The sequence below is a fragment of the Pleurodeles waltl genome, chromosome 12 (assembly GCF_031143425.1).
Source record: "Pleurodeles waltl isolate 20211129_DDA chromosome 12, aPleWal1.hap1.20221129, whole genome shotgun sequence".
Lineage (NCBI taxonomy): Eukaryota > Metazoa > Chordata > Amphibia > Caudata > Salamandridae > Pleurodeles > Pleurodeles waltl.
The window spans coordinates 664,343,159-664,363,622 of NC_090451.1; the positions used below are offsets into that span (position 1 = coordinate 664,343,159).

General features: G+C 44.6%; 1 protein-coding gene across 2 annotated transcripts in view; it reads right to left on the bottom strand.

Annotated features, from left to right (window-relative positions):
- The window catches only part of ASH1L (ASH1 like histone lysine methyltransferase), a 719,892-nt gene that overhangs the window by 443,591 nt on the left and 255,837 nt on the right, over positions 1–20,464 (bottom strand). For both annotated transcript variants that reach the window (XM_069218459.1, XM_069218458.1), the window contains exon 4: positions 11,093–11,197. In XM_069218459.1, coding sequence (XP_069074560.1) covers positions 11,093–11,197 — 105 coding nt within the window. The remainder of the gene's footprint in view (positions 1–11,092; positions 11,198–20,464) is intronic.

Here is a 20,464-nt window from a genome sequence, read left to right on the forward strand (position 1 = left end):
CATCCTTGAGAAATCCGATCCTTCTTTTTCTCATTATTGGGGGAAGGGTTGATATCTTCCCTGTGTCTTGTTGGATGTACAGTCTCTTTTCTGTGTAGTCTGATTCTACACTTTGGAGCTCTTGTCCAAATCTGTGCATCTGGCCACTTATTCCTTGTTCCTCTGTGTAGGAAGGAGGTGTGGAACTTTTCGGCGCCGAGAGAGAATCTTTTTTCGGCTTCGGTACCGACTGAATTTTTGTGGCTTTCGGCAATGTGTCTCGGTGCCGATGTTTTTCGGTGCCGGCATCTTGTTTTTGCTTCTCGGAGCCGCTATCTCGGCTCCGAGGTTGCTCCATGGCGGTCCCTCGACCGGAGTCGGGTGTCTTCGCTATGGGCGTGCCCTTTTTCGGCGCCTTCGACGGGTCGACGGTTTTATGGGTCGAGCCATGGCCTGTTGGCAGTGGCGTCCCCTGGGCTTTTGTTTTTTCGATGGTCTTTATTTTCGACGTCTTACTCACTGTTTGTTGTTGTTGTTCGACGTCGGAGTCTCCGGATTCTGAGTCCGGAACCGAGAATGTTTCCTCTTCGTCGTCGAAACGTTGTTTTGTCGGCGTGGACGCCATTTGTAGACGCCTGGCTCTTCGGTCCCGGAGTGTTTTTCTGGACCGGAAGGCTCGACAGGCCTCACAGGTATCCTCCTTGTGCTCGGGGGACAAGCACAAGTTACAGACCAAGTGCTGATCTGTATAAGGATACTTACTGTGACATTTTGGGCAGAAACGGAACGGGGTCCGTTCCATCGGCTTCGGCGTCACACGCGGTCGGGCCGACCAGGCCCCGATGGGGGATCGAAGCTAAACCAAAGTCTTCCGATGATCGGTGTCGATGTACCCAACTATCCCGATACCGAACGGAACAATACCAACGCTTTCTTCCGAGATTCTGACTAACTTTCCGAACCGAAACACGGAGCGAAAAGGAACACGTCCGAACCCGACAGCGGAAAAAAAACAATCTAAGATGGAGTCGACGCCCATGCGCAATGGAGCCGAAGAGGGAGGAGTCCTTCGGTCCCGTGACCAAAAAAGACTTCTTCAAAGAAAAACAACTTGTAATACTCCGAGCCCAACACCAGGCAGCGGACTGTGCTCAACATGTGTATCTGCAGCAACATATGCCATCGAACATAAGTTTACTATGATGAACTGTGTAAAAGCGATCAACAAGCACACGTAATCCTTGTCCTGAACACACTGGACATCATACATATAATATGGATGGATGGCGGTTTCAGTGGTTTGCCTGCTTGAAAATTATACTGAAAATCATCAGGAATATGGTTATTTACAAACTATTTCTGTTGGTTGCTTATACAGGTCTTGAGCATTTTAGTTAAAAATAATACTGCAGGGCAGAGACCGGATGAAAATTATTCTGGTGAAAATTCCATGCCAGGCATTTCTATTCTGAAAGGTCCAAGGCTGACTTGACCCCTTCAGCTCAACATCAAGGGAGATTTTCTTCACAACTTTGAGGCCCTTGACATCGACATTGACCTCAACAGTGAAGAGAATCTCAACATCAAGTTAGTAGCCTCAACAACCCTCAAAGTTGAGTGGCTTGAAGTCAAGATCCAGTATGTGTTGACATAGATTGAGAGTGAGTAGGCCAGTCAACAAAGGAAATAAATTGGGGTATGGGTGGTCAATCCCAGGGTGACTGTTCCATTAGTCCTTTGGAGCTGGTGGTCTGTGACGCTTAACAGCCACCTTGCTGGGCCACTGCTCCCTGTCCTGGAGTAGTACAGAAAATATCTAAAGATGTTAAGTGTAGACAATAACACTGCAGAAATCAGAGTTTGCACTTGATTATATACGTTTGCACTTGATTATAGACTACAGAAAGGCAACAGTGTACTGGGATCCTTCCCAGTGAACTGGAAAAAAGTCTGCCTCACTGACCATAAATTGTGTCCTGGGAAGGCTACCAACATCTGAAACTATGTGCTCACAGCCTTTACATTTAAAGGACTGACCTTATGCTATGCATTTTCACATCCTCACTCATGCCAACATGGGTAGGTTGTTATTTTAGTTTTTCTGAAAGTTCTGGCCTTTTTAAAGCTTTGCACTTTGTGCTACCACTATGAGAGAATTGAAACTCTGTTAGAAAGGAGTGCTTTCTTGGACTGTAAGCCATGTTGTTAGGGTGAGCGTTGCACAGCTTATTTTCCAAAGGGCAAAAGGAATCAAATAGATAGTTGGGGTGCCTGAGATGAGATTCCATACTCCCTGGTGGATTGGTGGGCTTTCCCAAACAAGTATTAAACAGAAGGCTGTACAAACTGAAGTTCTTCGCAAAGGAGATGAGACACCATCATATTTAAGGGGAGAGATGAAAGATGGTGCACACAAACTGTAGGTTTCTAAATGTTTAATCCCAAGACTGTACCCTTTTCAGCCAGCCTTTATGGTAAAGGAGTACCACCGATTTTTAAATTACGAGGACCACAGGCAATACTTTAGTAAACAACGTTGGCACTCAGTCTGTGTGCATTTATAAGTAGAAGTGACTATCTTGGACAAGTCAGAGCAAATGCTGATACTCTTGTCTAACAGATTATGGAAATAAGCTCCTCAAGGTCTACAGAAGCAGGCCACTTCCAAGATTTGTTCCAGAGTTACCAAATACCACATGCTCATTGGGAGAAATGAGTTCAGGCTGTACAAACATACATTTTCGGGGGCAATAAAAGTAACTGTAGTAAAACCCCAGACCCTTCTTCTGATCTGGAACCATTTTATTATCTTTAAAGGGTGAATGTTATGAAACTTAAGTAGAAACTCTGGAGATTTCCCATATTATGAAGAACAGAAGGATTATTGGAAAAGCTTAACTGAAGGCACTTCAATATAATCTTTAGGACTCAATAATCCTAGATGTTGGAGGACCAATATGCTGTAAGGTGACAAGAACATCTTCTACAGGGGATAGGTGTTTCTTGATCATTCGTGACAAAATGAGCTATGGTGTTTTAAAGGGAGACGTGCATATTTGTTGGCCGATTAACTAGAACTGGCTGACTGAGCAACAGACTTGTGCTTGAATGATATCTGCATATTTTGGAAGACGTATTAAAGGTAGATTATTGCTTCCTATTATAGGTATGCATGTTCTTAAAAACCTTACAACCATGTGAAGTTTAATAAATACCCTCTTGTTGTGTTGTAGTAATCAAACTTAGGTACTTAGGTGTCACTAATTTTGTCTTCAATTTCCAAAGCTCCTAGGTACAAGTATAATTTTACTATCAATGGACAAACTCACAGCTTTGTCTTGAATGTATGGTGAAGAAGAAAACAAGTTACTTACCTGTAACTACAGTTATCCAGTATTGGTATCCTTCATAAATTCACATGCTTGAATCATCCCCGTCGTCGAAGTGGGAGTCCCACGGTACATAAAATAGCAATAAATAATAAATAAAAAATGTTTGCCATAGGCTATAATGGAGTCAGAGCTTGCTCATATAGCCTATCCATGTCCTTTTGTGAAAGGACCCAAACCTGCCTGCTGTCCAATCAGGCACCAGCACCCTCTAGAACCTTCTCCAGAGAAGCTCCCTTCCTCAGATTTTCCAGCACGAGAGTGAAAAATTAAAACCTGAGAGGAATGCAAGCATCAAAGGGGAGGCGGGTGGGTCGCATGTGAATTTATGAAAGATACCAATACTGGATAACTGTAGTTACAGGTAAGTAACTTGTTTTCTTATCCAGTATTGGATCTTTCATAAATTCACATGCTTGAATCTGAATAGACAGCAGTATGGTTGATAAACATTGTATCCAGCGTGGGTGGAGGGTGCGAGCATGAAGACCCTCTATCTCAATTATAGTTAATAATAATCATAATAATAATAACATTTATAGAAAACTCATATATTTCTGAGCGCGAGTTACGAAGGAATACTGATACATACACTTTAGATATTTCACCAGGAAGCACAATAGAAACATGGTTATCTGCATCTTAAACCATATGACTATAACTAAGGAAAGGTCTCACCTTAATGAAAGAGATGGCGTAGCACCGCTTGTCCTACTAGAGAGTCTGTTCTTTGTGATGACTCCAAACAATAGTGCTGCGTAAAGGAGTGCGTGGTTTTCCATGTCGCAGCCTGGCAAATGTTTTCAAGGGCAATACCTTGGAACAAAGCAGCCGATGTGGAGACTGCTCTTGTAGAGTGGGCTCTCGGGCGTCTAGTCAATGGTTTTCCTGCCTTGGTGTGACAAAACTGGATTGTGGAAGAAATCCATCGGGCTATAGTGGCCTTGGTTACTCCTGTTCCCTGACGTCCCAGAGAATAAGATACTAGGAGTTGGTCTGATTTCCTGATGTTCTTGGTACTTTGCAGGTAAAATTTTAGGCATTGTTTAATGTCCAAAGAATGGAGAGTTCTCTCTGCTATCGTAGTAGGGTTTGGAAAAAAGGTTCGTAGAATAACTGGTTCATTGAGGTGGAACGAAGATGGAACTTTGGGAATATATCTGGGATTGGTTCGGAGCATAACGAAATCTTCAGAAAAAACTAGAAAGGGTTCTTTAGTAGTGAACGCTTGTATATCACTGACTCTTCTGGTAGAGGTGAGAGCGAGCAATGTTGACACTTTCCAGGTGATGTACTTGAGTTCAGCTCTATGGATGGGTTCAAAAGGGGCTTTCATGAGCTGGGAGAGAACAATATTAAGGTGCCACTCTGGCGGAGGTAAGCGAACTGGAGGAAAGGTGCGGAACAGCCCTTTCATAAACTGTTTGATGACTCTGGTTGAACCAATAGACGGCATGTTAGCCGATCGTCTGTAAGAGGCTATAGCTGCTAGGTGAATCTTGACTGATGCATAGGAAAGACCAGCTTTGGAAAGGGAGAGCAGGTAAGGAAGAATTTGCTCAGGATTGATTTGAAATGGGTGAAAATTGTTCTGAGAACACCAAACACAGAACCTCTTCCATTTTAATTTGTATGTCTTATTCGTGCTCTCGGCTCGCGCTTTAGATAATATGAGCCTACATTCTTGGTCGATGTTCATATCTTGGAACTCTTTGAACTCAGGAGCCAAGCATGCAAGTGCAGTGAAGTTGGGTCGGGATGTAAGATGAGACCCTGATTCTTCGATAGAAGATTGTGGTTGCGAGGGAGACGGACTGGATTGGCTATTGACCGGAGGAGGAGCTCCGTGTACCAGTACTGCCTCGGCCACTTGGGGGCTATGAGAATGATCTTGCAGCCTTCGGTCTTCATTTTCCTGAGGAGTCTGGGAATCAGTGGAATGGGGGGAAAAGCGTATGCAAAGATCCCGGACCATTTTATCTAAAGAGCATTTCCCCACGACCCCGGGAGTGGGTATCGACTGGCGTAAAACTGGCATTTGGCGTTCAGATTGGTGGCGAACAAGTCTAGGATCGGCCGACCCCATCGTTGAAAAATGCTCTCGAGTATGGTCTGGTTGAGTTCCCACTCGTGACAGTTGTCGTCTGTCCTGCTGAGAGAGTCCGCTAGAGCATTGTTGACCCCCGCCAGGTGCTCTGCCCTGAGGCGGATGTTGTTCCGTGTGAGCCAGTTCCAGAGAGACTGAGCTTCCCTTGAGAGGGAGTGGGATCTTGTTCCTCCCTGCTTGTTGATGTAGAACATGCTTGTTGTGTTGTCTGTTCTGACTAACACTGATGATCCTGCGTTGCGTGGCAGAAAAGCTTTGAGCGTAAGATGAATCGCCTTCAGTTCTAACAGATTTATGTGCATCTCTTTTTGGAGCTTGGACCATCTGCCTTGAATGCGCATGTCCTGTAAGTGGCCTCCCCATCCTTCCAGGGAGGCGTCCGTGGTGATAACAAAATCTGCTATTGGTGCCAGAAAGGTTAGACCGTGGGAGAGGTGGTTGATGTGGGACCACCATTCTAACGTCTGCCGAATCCTTGGTGTGATAGTTATTAAATCGTCGAAGGATCCTTGTGACTGGGTCCATTGGAGTTGTAGTTCTTCTTGTAGAGGTCTCATCTTGAGTCTTGCCAGCGGTACTAGGACTATGGCTGAGGAAATCATGCCCAGAAGCAATTTGAATAGTCGTACTGAAACAAACTTTCTTGCAGAGATTGTGACAGCCAATTGGGTCAGCTTCTGCTGCCTTGCTAGGGTAAGATATGCCTTGTTTTGGATAGTGTCCAATTCTGCTCCCAGGAAAACTCTCCTGCGTGCGCGGAACACGACTGACTTTTGTAGGTTCACTGTTAGACCCAAACTGTTGAATAGTCTTAGGCAGGCATCTGTGGCTTTTGAGGCTAGTAGAGATGACGGAGCTTTTATGAGCCAGTCGTCCAGGTAAGGGAACACCTGGAAACCCTTGCTTCTGAGGGAGGCTGCGACTGGGGCAAGGCATTTCGTGAAGATTCTCGGAGCTGATCTGAGGCCAAATGGCAGGACTCTGAATTGATAATGGGCACCGGATACTGTAAAACGGAGATATTTGCGATGTTTTTGGTGTATTGGAACGTGGAAGTAGGCGTCCTGGAGATCTAAGGTTGTCATAAAATCTCCAGGATTCAAGAGGTGCAAGATATCTGACAATGTGATCATCCTGAAGGATTGTTTCCGAAGGAACTTGTTGAGCTTCCTGAGGTCTAATATAGGACGCCACTCTCCAGACTTCTTCCTTATGAGGAAAAAACGGGAGTAGAATCTGAGACCTCGTTGCTGCAGAGGAACTGCCTCTATAGTCCCTTTGGCCAGAAGGCTGAAGACTTCCGCTTGAAGCAGACGAAGGTGGAGAGATCTGCCTGATGTTGGTGGGTGAAGCGGTGGCTTTTCTGTGAACTCCAGGGTATGACCTCTTGTCACTATATCTAGCACCCACTTGTCCGATGTTATCTTCTTCCACTCTTGGATGAAGTTGGAAATGTTTGCTCCTATTTGTTGATGTTGCGGGCATTGAGGGAGCATAGCCGGTGCCTGTGGAAAATCATTGCTTTCTGGGTTGATCTCTGGATTGTGAACCCTGTCTTCGTTTCCCTCCCTGTCTGGTATAGGAGGCAGTCGATGATTGCCTGTACTGCTGATGGTATGAAGGCCTGTACTGGGATTGCTGGTACTGTCTATGAAAGGAACCTCGAAATGAGGTGAAACCTCTCCCTCTAGACCCTCGAAAGGGCTGCTTCCTGTACTGTAGGGTACCCAGGGACTTGGCCGTGTCTGTGTCCGTCTTAATGGTTTGAAGTGCGTCATCCACATGTTTGCCAAACAAAGTTTCCCCATCGTAAGGCATGTCTAGAATTCGGGACTGCACCTCTGGTCTGAAGGATGTGGCCTTGAGCCAACCTTGTCGTCTTAAGACAGCGGCGCCCGCTAGTTGGCGGAAACCAGTAGAGGCTATGTCCAGAGCGCAGCCAATAATCTCTTCCGATGCACGCTCACCTTCCTGTAGGATCTTTCGTGCCTCTTCTTGCTTATTTTATGGGATGAGGTCCAGGAAAGGTTGCATGTCGGACCACATTTGACGATCATATCGGCCTAAAATTGCTAATGAATTCGCTGCCTTGTCTGGAAGAGTGGAGATAGGCGTTGATGGATTTTTGGAGCGCCTTTGAGCAGCCTGTGAAATGACCGAATCAGGCTTTGGATGGCCAGTAAGGCATGCCGGAGAATCTTGGGTCGCCTTATATTTTTTATCCAGTTTTTGTGGAACTGGAGGAACAGTAGCCAGATTCCGCATAATCTTTGTGCCCTCGCTCCAAATGTAATCAATAATTGGAATGGACTGTATCGACTTCCGTGATTGCTCTTTGAAATCATGCAGGAAACATTCCGATTGGGAGACAGATGTTGGTAGGTGGAAACGTACTGCGGCTCTGTCCATAAGATTATGGAAACCACCTATGTCCTCGGGCGGAGAATCAGAGGGGCGAGGAGGTGGTGGGGGAGAAGGAGTGGGGGCCAAATAATCATCCCATTCCTCTGTAGGATGTTGTGGAGTAGAAATTTCTCTTTCTTCTTGTTCTTCTTCCCCTGAAGTGGAACCTTCAACTCTGGAGGGTGCAGCTAACACCGAGTGTGATGTTGATCTCGGAGTAGCTGGAGGAGGAGGAGCATTACCTGGCGTCACTGTAGAGACCGGCGCCGGTGGTTGACCTTCCGCTGGAAACCTTCTCCTATAATCCTGAAGCATGGATTGTAAATCCTGGATTAAGGAGGAAGGCATTTCTACGGCGTCTCTGTGTTGAGGCTCCCGTGTTTCATAGTATTGGTCCTGATGAGAGTAGTATGGTTGATACTGTTCATACTCATTCTCTTCATCGTCGTCTTGATATTTGACATGGAGCTGCGAAGGGCTATGTGCATCTCCAAAAGGACCTTCGTCTGATTCCTCCCAGTCAAGAAGATGACTGGGTAGTAAAGCCGACACCTTGTTTGGAAATGTGACGGTTGGATAAACGTCCTGTGCAGGTAGACTTCTGATGCTGACCATGGCTTGGAGAGCTGGAGACCTGGAAGAGGTAGGAATGGCCTCAGCGTGTCCACTAGGCATAACTGCTGTCGATGGCGTGAAAGTTGATGCAGCCGTGGATGGTGCAGATTTTTACGTCGACGGTGGAGTCACCGACGATGGTTTCGTCGACGATGATTTTGCTGTCGATGATTTCGCCGACGATGGTTTAGTCGACGGTAGTGTCGTCGACGGTAGTGTCGTCGACGGTAGTTTCTTTGACCCCGTCGATGTCGATAGCCCCGATGAGAATGACGTCGCTGAGGTTATAGTCGACGGGGCAGTCGTCGACGGTGCCGATGGAGTCTGGAGAGAAGGTATCGGACCCCTTACCGTCGATGTTAGGGTCGTCGACGCTGACGACGGTCTCGTCGACGATGAAGTGGAGACGGTAGATGTAGATACCGTCGTCGTCGTCACGGTCGTCGACGGTGTTGTCATCGTTGTTCTAATTTTCAGAGTCATTTTTCCAGAACTGGAAGGCTCTGAAGAAGGAGATAGATGGTAAGACTCCTTCTTTTGAAGAGGAGAGGAAGGCTCAGAGGAGACTGAAGTCTGTAAGCCCTTCCCATGATGAGATTTCTGCCTCTTTCTGGATTTCTCTATGTGGCCTAGGTCCTCAGATCTGGACCTTTTATGTGGCCTCTCTGACCCACTCTCCTCACCTGAAGTACAGGATTTGGCCTGTAACCATGTCAGGAGTCTGCCCTCCCGGTCTCTGAGGGTCTTTGTGGAGAAGGTGCGACATATTTTGCAGTCCTTAACCTGATGTTGTGGGTAGAGACAGTACAGACATTCTTTATGTGGGTCATCCACATGGAGCCTTTTCTTCCCACAGGTCTTGCAAGGGCAGAAAAGGCCTTTTCTAGAAGAATCTGACATATTTGAAGCTTTCTTGAGAGAAAAATGTCTGAAGTAGAAGAAAAACTGAGCAGAGCTCAGGGAGACTCCCTTCACACGACGTGCGGTAGAAAATCGGAGGAAGGGAGCTTCTCTGGAGAAGGTTCTAGAGGGTGATGGTGCCTGATTGGACAGCAGACAGGTTTGGGTCCTTTCACAAAAGGACATGGATAGGCTATATGAGCAAGCTCTGACTCCATTATAGCCTATGGCAAAAAAAAATTTTTTATTATTTATTGCTATTTTATGTACCGTGGGACTCCCACTTCGACGACGGGATGATTCAAGCATGTGAATTTATGAAAGATCCAATACTGGATAAACATAACCCTCCACCATGCATATCTGTGCATAGACCATGCATAGCTCTAGCTATAGTGTCCACACAATGTTTTTTTTACTTGCAGTGGCGGAAGGGTGGCTTCCACTGGACTCAGAAGCAGACAATGTTTTTTCTGCTGCTTCCAGGGGCAAATTATTTTAACAATATTCTAGTTTTCATTGCTATAAAAGGCAGAACCTAAATACAATGTATGTGTCTTTGGGGAAGCAAGTGGCAGGAGAATGGAGTACTTCCATCACTGAGACAATCCATCAAAAACCCCAGATCGTATCAAACTGGGACATCCCACATTAACATCAACACAATTACGTTAGTTCTTATATCTCTCACAGCTATTCAAACCAGATACCATCCATCCTGCAGAGAGGCCTAACCACTCTCTAATCCCTGCCCAATACTACCTTCAATAGGTCACATATGATGAAATGTCCCCTGCCTTCTCCACTAAGAGGGTTAGAACCTCTTACCCAAGCCAATATTGTGACTGGTCCCTTAAAGGAGTTCATAATGAACCCAAATCAATGTCTACTATGTATCTAACAAATGGAAGGCCTTTACAGGATTACATGCAACCAATACTCAAATAAGCTACTGTTGCAACTTCACACATTCACAGAAATTACAATCACCCAAATTCCAAACCAATAATGAACATCCCTTTAGGTTGGATATTCAGTCTCTGCCAACAGTCAAACATGAATGGGAATTGCCCTGTATGCAGCCCTTTTACACATGAACCATGAGATTCTACTTCAAAGAATCCAGAGCACGGCTGTGATCACTTTCAGAGATGTCAAGGTCTAATAAATTTCTCAAAAACTACAGAAAAGGGGTACATTAGACACTAAAACACTCCTTGGGACATGGATCTAAGGTGGCACTGGTTCAAGCTGGGCAAACAAAGAGATTCATAATCACTAAAATTATAAAAACACATTCTGGATTGCAGGCAGCAGCTTGAAGCAGTGTGCATCCATTAACAAGAGGACGTTGGTACCTATTTCCACTGTTAGCCTAAAGGTGTCAAATAGAACAAAGGGACGAAAGTCATGAATATTTTGTTTGGTAATGCCCCAAACACATTATGTGATCGCTTACACCGTGGAGCTAAGTACAAGGACATGCAAACCATTCTGTTACTAAAGACTAAATAACGCCAGAGGTGACGTTTGCAAACAGTTTAACAATATGAGCAAGGTCAGTTACGTTTGGAAAGACACATATTATCTTAGAACATGAAAAAGCGTCATAAGACATACTAATAATACCTTTGGAATGCCAGGGCCACTTTAGTAATGTTTATGCCTATATGCAAAAAGAGATGAAAAACGGACTCACCAGTAGATAATACGTTCTCTGATGCAGTCCTCCTCCTGGCAGGACTACAGCTTGTGCTCTCAGACTGTCTTTGTGAGGGAGGCCAATCATGCACTGGTTGGGTGCCTGCAGTGGGCATAAAGGGGAGCAACGAATGGTTATTTGAGGTTTGTGAATAACAAAATGTAGGCATCTTTTAGAAAGACTGTAGTGGTAAATAAAACAAAAACAGATTTAATCACATTATAAGGACAGGGCAGAGGGATGAGATACCCAACTTGTCATATAAAAAAGACAGGTGAAAAGCATATGCAAATACTATATTTCACTTCAATGTATTGTTTACAACAGCTTAGGTTTCTTCCATGTTGGTGAGTATAAAGCCACCCAGGGTTAGTGGATTCCTCTGGTGGAAACCAAGAAAATGGCAAACGTACTACATTTTGTTTTTAAAAATAGGACAAAGTAGTCGACAGGGAAAATTATGGTTTATTTTTTTCTAAAAATAGTATCAACAAAAGGCTTGCTATGATGCGATCACCATCTTCCCAGCTTTCAGGAACATGTGAAGTGTAAAACAAATGTTTTTTGCACACAGTATTTGCATTTTTCTAAATTGCAGTTGATTTTTTCCAATTCTTTGTTGTTTTCACTTATTTGCAGTTTGTGCCAGAAACGTCTGAAACCCGTAGGTGAACGAGGAAAGCTATACGAGCCAAAATTCCTCATTCAGAAAGAGGTCATTTGTGTAGATCGCTCACGGTTTTCCCCAATATACTAATTGGTGAACAATGCATTGAATTATTAAAAAATGATAGAAATAATCAGGAAATAATGTTTTCACCTGTTATTTTTTGCCCCACGTCAATTTACATAATTGATATAGCGTTACATCCATCAGACACTTCTGGTCTCTTGGATATATAGTATGCCGTTTAGCCAACAACTGAACTGCAGTTTTAGTGATATTTCATTATGCTACAAATATGCACCAGAAGACATAATAAAAGCTAATGAATGCAAAATGTGGATGAAAGAAAATTATACATATCTTAAATGTGTTCAAAGTAAATTTTCACAATGAAAATGTACCCAGTTCGGCCCTGTGTTAGGTGCAGAATTGGGGCCCGAGCTCAGCTGCCACTCAGAGAAGCCAAGTAAACCTAAACAATTCTGAAAACTAAGCACTAGTAGAGTTCAGGGTGGTATAACCTGCGTGGATATTGCAACATTTTCTTTCCCAGACTGCTCTACAACCCTCCTTGTTTATCAGTTGACAAAAAGAGCCCCAACAGTGTAGCCATCACCATGGCCAGTGAGAGAAAATTGGTATTTTAACACTCTTTACCAGCCCATGGGTCAAAACTATGCCCAAAAGAATCCAAGTTTCTTCTTATGTGCTATGGGACTAGGGATGCAATAAGACACAGAAAGACTGTTGGGGCTTTAGGAGTGGGGCTGCGGCCTGATGTCAAGAATGGCAACCACCCCCTTTTTTTAAATATCCTTGGTGTATAGTGAGCTTTCACATCTCCCACCCCGAAAAGGCTATTTTCTCCTTCCCAACTGTGCCATTCCTTTCTTTGAAGTTACTCAAAGAGCGAAGTTCATCCCTGGATGCAAATTATCTTGCCAGTCTACAAAGCCAAATGAATTCAGCGGGTTCTTTTAATGATGTCATTGCAATATGTCTACAAGCCATACATTCACCAAAAGAATACTGGTAGGCCACTGTAGAAGCAGTTCTACTGTCAGCCAACAGATGATGGAGCAAGAGGAAAACTATTTAGTGAGAGCAGAGGGTTGCTGCTAGGAACTGTCCAGTACATCCTTAGTAGTCTTGGGTTAATAAAATAGAGGCCATAACATTAAGGAACCCACCCAATCCAAATTAGTACATTTTTTTAGACCATTTTTTAGGGAACCTTTTTTTATGTGACGCTTCATGTTCTGAAATGTGTATATTGAGACATCCAAGAGAAATGGCCGCACCTTTTGTAGTGGGGCTCACGAGACCTGAAAGGGAGTGGATTCTGTCCAGAAGCACCCAGAATGCATCAAATACCCTAAGACTCAGGGTTATCATAAAAACAATTTGGTTGAGAAATATTTGTGCTGTATACTGCGGCAAGTAAATTACATGTGATGTGGGCAAAACGAGCGACCATAAATTTGTTGTAACAACAAGTCCAACAAAATGTTCTTTGTCCACAGCACACAATGTTAAGCAGAAAGCAAAGGTTTAATGTGAAAATTTACCGAAATTAAGACATTTGGGTTAAGCATTCAACTGCTAACAAGAATTCCACTGTAGCGCCAAAACAAATAGTGGAGTGTTAAAATGTAATTTTCACATCGTATTTTTAGTTTATGTCCTCCCGAACTGGTTGCCAACATAGCGGCTCAGGGACACAGCTGTGAATCAATCCATCGGGCATCACCTCTGCGGGTTGGAAAACTCACTCAGACCTTCGCACCCATCTAAATTCTCCATACCGTTGTAGTTCAGCATACAGCAGCTGTCCTCAGGATTACATGCCTCGAATGTTATGTTGAGCTTGGTGTGGAAAGTGACATATTCAGTTCGGCAAAAGACCTAGCAAAAGCGGTTCTCCTAGAGGCAGAGGGTGTCTTCCTGTTGGGGGAAGAGGTGCAAATTCCCTTACTATTTTAAAAACTGAAATTCAAGGTAGGATTCAAATGGACTGTGCTGATTTTGGTGGGAACTACGTGACCCAGCTGTCCTAGCTCTTAGCCCTGCAACACCTGTGGCCACTGATCGGGCTATATAGCGCACCTCGCTGATCCTGCTGCGCGGGAAGGATTCAAACAGACTCTGCTGACTTTGATGGGGACTATGTGTTCCAGCTGTTCTTTAGGGCTCGGGAGGCAGCCCTTAGCCCTCGAACACCTGTGGCCACTCATTGTGCTATACAGTGCTCGCACTGATCCCATTGCGTGGGCCGCACCTGGGCAAAGCCCGGCTAGAGGCGAGCTCGTCCTGCACCTGTCAGTACCAGGAAGAGGCGGGGCGCCCCCCTTCCGGTCTATTTACCAGGTGTTGCGCAGTCCCCCTTAGTTTGGCAAGGTGATTCTCCTTTTTGCAAGGTTAATGTTTTTTGCAGATTTGTTCCACCTTGGTGCGGAGTTGCTAAGACTGTTCCAGGCTGTTGCTAGCTGCAGATGGACGTTATCAGAGATATTTGCAGTAACTGCCAGTTATTTCAGCTGGCATATCGTGTGGAACTTCAGCGACCTTGTCTAGGTGGCATAGTTGATTTCTTTTTCTTTAAGACCTTTACCGCTGATTAATAGGTCCAGCAGTTGTTATTGTATTTGGGCCTGTGGGTACTTGGCTGTTAGCGGGGTGTTGGGTGGCTAGAGTTGTAGAGATTATAAGGAAGAGAAAAGCAGCAACTTCTAAGTTATTGACACAAGATACTGCTCCTCATGTCTCTACCATTGAAGGTTTTCCAACCGTGCTGTGGGGGTGGTTTCGAAGAAGATCGAGTAGGCTGAAAGAAGGCTATCTCTAACTATGGACTGCCTTCCTTTTATATCTCCCAGTTCCTCTTGTCAACCTGACATCCCACTGTCAGCCCTCGATGCAAGCGGAGGAGGAGGGCCGCAGCTCCTAACCAAAGGGGCACCTTAATAAACGTGGTGGCTCAAACTGATCTGCAGCTCCTCTGTCTTTTACAGCCTGACCCTTTGATAGATGTTATTTTGTCTGAGTTCAAATTGCCTTAGATGCCAAATTAGACCCTTTACAGTCCAGGTTAACTCAAATTGAAATCTGAGTGACGTCAATCCTGGACCACATAAACCATGTGGCAGCTCTGCAGCCTGGGCCACACACCTCCGCTGTGATGTGTAATCCCTCTGTTCTTGCCCCTTCTGGTAGTACCAGTATGTCCCCCAAGGATCCTGCAGTGCCAGCTTGTGTCCTTCAGTTTACTAGGTGTTGCAAGGGCGCTCCCCCGGTTCCCCAGGGCCGAATTGTTCAAGGGGATGTGTCTAGCTCCTCTGCGTTTTGATTTAAAACTGGGGTGGTGCTTAATTTGCCCCCAGGTGCAATGCCTTGTGTGGTGGTTTTGGGGACTGTTCCGCCACGGACCAACCCTGTACCAGAATCCTTTGACGAACTAAAAAATAAAGTCGTACATTGGTTTGGTCGGTATGCCAATGTTGCAATGGAGATTTCTGAACCAATAAAAATGGTTAAGAGGATTAGTTGGTTGGGCCCAGATAGGAAGAGATAGGTGGGGAATTGTGTGATGGTAAATTTCGATCAACGCACTATCGCTGTGCAACAAACATCCCAGCAATCCCTCTGAGTTTCTTTTATAAGGCTGAGATGGTCTGGAGACCTTAGTGAAAATGGGCCCCTCATGGCAGCTTGTGCTCAGCTCCCTGTTCTCAGTCTCAAAAACAGATTTGCTCCCTTAAGTAATCTCCAGTAATGCGACTGATCGAGTTCCTCTGGTTTATCTCTGCCACCCTCTGTCCTTGCTTTTTTGCCAGATGTTATCTCGGTTGGCAATTCGAACGACCCAAAGTTGTTATCATGGAATATTGTGGGGTTGTCTTCCAAGTTTAACAACCCTACCTGGTTTCAATATGTCAAATCATATCAGATTTTTTGTTTCCAGGAAACTTAGGAGGTGAAAAATTCCTTCTTTTTGGAAGGATATAAGACTTATTTTTCACCCACAGTGCCTTTGGTGGCGGGGAAGGCCAGCGGGGGGCCTGGTCACCTTTGCAGCAGTGGAACTGTGTGGGCATGTTACGGATTTGGATTGGAATGCACATATGATGCAAGGGCTGAAGTTATCAGTTCTAGTTTGCACCCAGATAGTATTGGTCAACTTCTATAATGTAAAGACTGGGCCAGACAGGGTTTCTAGTCTTCATCGCTTACGTTTAGCAATAGATTTCCGGTTGGAGCTTGGCTCTGGAAGGGAGTTGGGAACGCTGGCACGGGATTTCAATTGTCATCTATTTGACTGTCCTTTAGTGGCGCTCGCAACTAAGCCCAAATGTATGTTGAATATGGGGCTTCAGCTAGTTCACACAGGGGAGGGGCCAGAGTTTAGTACTATCCTAGACATTTACAACCTTGTTTTTGCTTTGGCGACGTTAATTCCCTTATTTTACCAACATTTAAAGGGAAGGGCTGCAGGTCCATAATAGATTTAATCTTTGTTTCAGCCCCTCTGTTCTTGTACATTTCTTACTTTAATATCACCCAGAGTCCTTTCAGTGACCGCAATCCCTTATCTTTAGACACTGATGGAGTTACTGCTGTCAAGGCCTGGGGAGTGTGGAGGTCTTTCTTTGGTTGATCAAGGTAGGAGACTCAAATAGTCGCAGATGGACCCCTTGTTTATTAATGTGTCCCTTTCTTCTAGCTGTGAGCAGGAGATTTCCATTTGTCTGGATCCTGGTGCCCTGGGGAAGGGCGTTTTGCAAGCATTTACATCACCCTTAAAGCCTTAGAATTACTGTTGGTTTCGGAGCCAAAATCGGCATGGAAGAATCCGAAGTAGTTCGATAAGGACTACTCAAAGAGCCTTTGCCGGCTGAAGGTGGCTCTTAAGGCGGTTCCCAGAAATAGGAGTGTGGTGGCCTCTTATCGGTTAGCATATAAAAAGGCCCTACCCACCTGCAAATCGACATTGAGGGAAGCTGCCTAGGAGGAGTTAGGACAGGTGTGTGAGCTCAGAGATAGCTCTCTCTTTTGGAGAGTGATAAACAGGCCCTGTTTTGCGGAGGGTAACGGTCCGGCTATATGACACCATATCTCGGAGCATCAATGAATCAACCACTCTGAAGGGGTCTGTAACTTTGTGGCCATTCATGGGGGTATGGACAATGGGGCCCCGGGATGAGGAGAGCTAGTGTGGTGTTTACAGTGGAGGAGGATATTCAGGGCATTTGTGCTTTATCACGTAACAAGGCCCGTGGCTCTGATCAGATCCCCCTGATTTCTTTCTTGACAATATTGAGAACTGGGGCCCCGCTTTGACCCTGGTTTTGAATGTGGCGACGTGGGAAGGGGAGCTGCCCTAGTGGTCTACTGCAGTGATTGTACCTGTTTTCAAGAAGGGGAATAAGGACTATCCCCAGTGTTATCGCCCTATCTCATTGATTGACGCAGTGGTTAAGGTCCTAGGGAGAGTAGTCTTAAATAGGCTGAAGGCGAAGACAGAAGCCAATTATATTATCACTGAGATTCACTTTGGCTTTTGCCCTGGTAAGTCGACTTCGGATGAGGGTTTGTACTTATACTTAATTATTAATAAGTATGCAGTCGCGCGGTCGAAATCTCTGCATCGGATATTTGTGGATCTTACATCTGCTTTGATACGGTCAATAACGCAAAGTTGTGGGGGCTGATTCTTTTTCCCACCACTAGGGGTGTTCGCCAGGGGTGCATTCTTGTGCCCTTCTTGTTCATCCTCTACATCAATAGTCTTGAGCAAGCTCTTTTCTCTGTCCAGGCAGACTTCCAAAGGGTGGGTTTGAGATTGCTTGCGGTATTGTTATGTGCCAATGACACGGTTCTCATGGCCCGGACTGCGAAGGGCTGTAGCTATTCCTGGACAAGTATGTTGCCTTTATGGGGAGTTAGGATCTCGCAGTAAATTTCACTAAGTCATACGTCATGCTCATGGGTCCTCGGTCCACTAGCTCAAAGACATGTAAGGAGGCTGATCACGTTTTGGCAAGAGTTCCATCCTTCCCTTATTTAGGGGTGTTATTTGACATAAACAAAAATTGGAGGCCCATGATTGAGGGGAGAAGGGCGGAGATTGTTAAGGCCATGGGGGATGTGGTAAGTTTTGCGTGTATACTGGGTTCCTGGTCACTGCCTATTCAGCTCAAGATCTATTAGACTAAATGTGTGTCCCAGGTCCTGTACGGCAGTGAGTCCTCAGGGTATGCAAAGATTGATAAAATTCAGTCTGTTGAAAATCGGTTTTTAAGACAGCTGGTGCAGGTACCTCAAAGTGCTTCAGCCTTTCAAGTCCATACGGAGTTTGGAATAAGAAATTTAGCTGATACAGTTGCCCTTAGTCCCTTGTTGTGCTGGATTAAAATCTGGACTAGGGATGGACTCAAATTAAATAGGCAGATTCTAGCAGATGGTTTGTCCCTTGATCACTTGTGCAGAATCCCTTGGATTGCTTACATGAAGGCAGCCTTCACCTCCCTAGGGAGGGAGGAAATATTCCTTGAGCCACAATCATTGTTGATCTCTGAATTGCATAGGGTGAAGGATCTGTTTTCAGAGCGTGCTTAGTCAGCCAGAAAGCAGGCATAGCGGATGCAAACTATGGTGAGGGGACATATCCTTCTGAAAACTGTTCCAGGCCTGGAGCCTTACCTTGCTCAGGTTTCTAATATGAGGGACAGACTCGCTTTGGCCAGGTTCAGATTTAAGTTTTTGCACCATCTCCCGGCGACACCCAGAGGCTGTGCTCACCTGGGTTCCATGATGCCCTGCAGCTGCGACAATAGGTCTCTGCAGAACACTTTGCATTTTGTAATGTTCTGCAAATACTTTAGTTTGCTGAGAAAGCAGTTTATTGTCCCATTACTGAAGTCCTTGAACTTTACCCAAGTATGCCCAGCTCTCATGCACTTACAGACGCTTCCTAATGACCATTTTTTATATGCTGTCTTTTGCTTTTTTACGTGCTGTTTCGAGATCCAGGCTATCGAGACCAAATTAATTAATTAACTGCTGTCTATATTTTATTCAGTTTTTAATGATATTTTAGTACTAATTGTAAATGTCTGCACCGCATGTAATACCTTATATTGTATGACTGTATGGGTTGTGTTGTGTCTTTTAAAAAAAAAAAAATTATGGTTGTGTTTACAGCCGAATAAAGATTTTATGATGATACTGTATTTAAAAGCATATTTCTGCCATAATTTTGCTATAGAGCCACAGGAAACAAAAGGACACTTGCTCATATTCAAGTCCTTTCGCGGCATGCACACACGTGCATACAATCAGCATCTCTCCCGGTAAAAATGTAAAGCCTACAAAATGTAACTCACACCATCCCTCTCATTTATGTTAGAATTGGACTTGGCTCTTACATAGAATGTTTGGATACAGTAATTACTTACGATACTGTCTATAAATAAAATGCCAACAGGCGTTAAAGACAATGTTCACAAACTGTGTTATCTCTGATAGCAAAATGTGAAGGGGTGGTAGGAGTATCCAAGGAAGTGTTCTAATTAAAACTGCTATCTTCTTCCTTCTGTGTGGCAACTCTCTCCTTCAGATATCCTCTTCTGAACGTCATATTTTGGGGTGACATCAGCCTATGAACCGAAAAAAAGATTCGAGCAGAATGTGTCATGTGTTTTTAATGGATTTTAATTGATTCTTGATTGATGTTTGTATAGGTGACTTATAAGTTACTTATGTGCAGTGAAAAATTGCTGTGAAATAACGTGGACGTTATTTCACTCAGGCTGCCATGGCAGTCCTGTGTAAGAATTGTCTGAGCTCCCTATGGGTGGCAAAATAAATGCTGCTGCCCATAGGGATCTCCTGGAACCCCAATACCCCGGGTACCTGAGTACCATATACAAGGGAATTATATGGGTGTACCAGTGTGCCAGTGAGAATTGGTAAAATTAGTCACTAGCCTGCAGTGACAATTTTAGAAAGCAGAGAAAGCCTAAACAATGACGGTCTGATTAACAGAGCCTCAGTGATACAGTTAGGCACCACACAGGGAACACATACAGGGCATACACTATGAGCACTGGGGTCCTGCCTAGCAGGATCCCAGTGACACAAGGGCAAAAACAAACAAAAATATAGTGAAAATAGGGGTAACATGCCAGGCAAGATGGTACTTTCCTACAAATGTGTAATGTGTTTTAATGGATTTTAATTGATTCTTGATTGATGTTTGTATACAAAGGCAATCCGAGAACAAGAATGGGTCAACTGATCATCAGGTGTTGCTTTTATTGTACAAGCAGCTCCACGAAAAAGGGCATGACTACCCTTGACCTTTCAAGGACTACCGTATTTTTAGACTCCACTCTGCCTTTCAGAGGAATTAAAAAGCTGACCAGACAACAGGGAGAGCTTCAAAACATAAGCGCTTAACAAACACAATTACAATTAATATGGGCCCCTTCCACACCTCTTTTGAGCAGAAAGGGTATGGCCCTCCTTGAATAGCAAAATGAGGGTTTTAATCCCACTACGGAGAATTAAGTGACCAACAGACGTCAGGGAGTCTTTTTTTTTTTTTTTTTTTACTCAGTACACAGATAAATGCAAAAAGTGCGTGCTAGCGCTGTAGCATCAGGCCACAACCCCATTTCTAATGATCAGAACCCCTTTCAGCT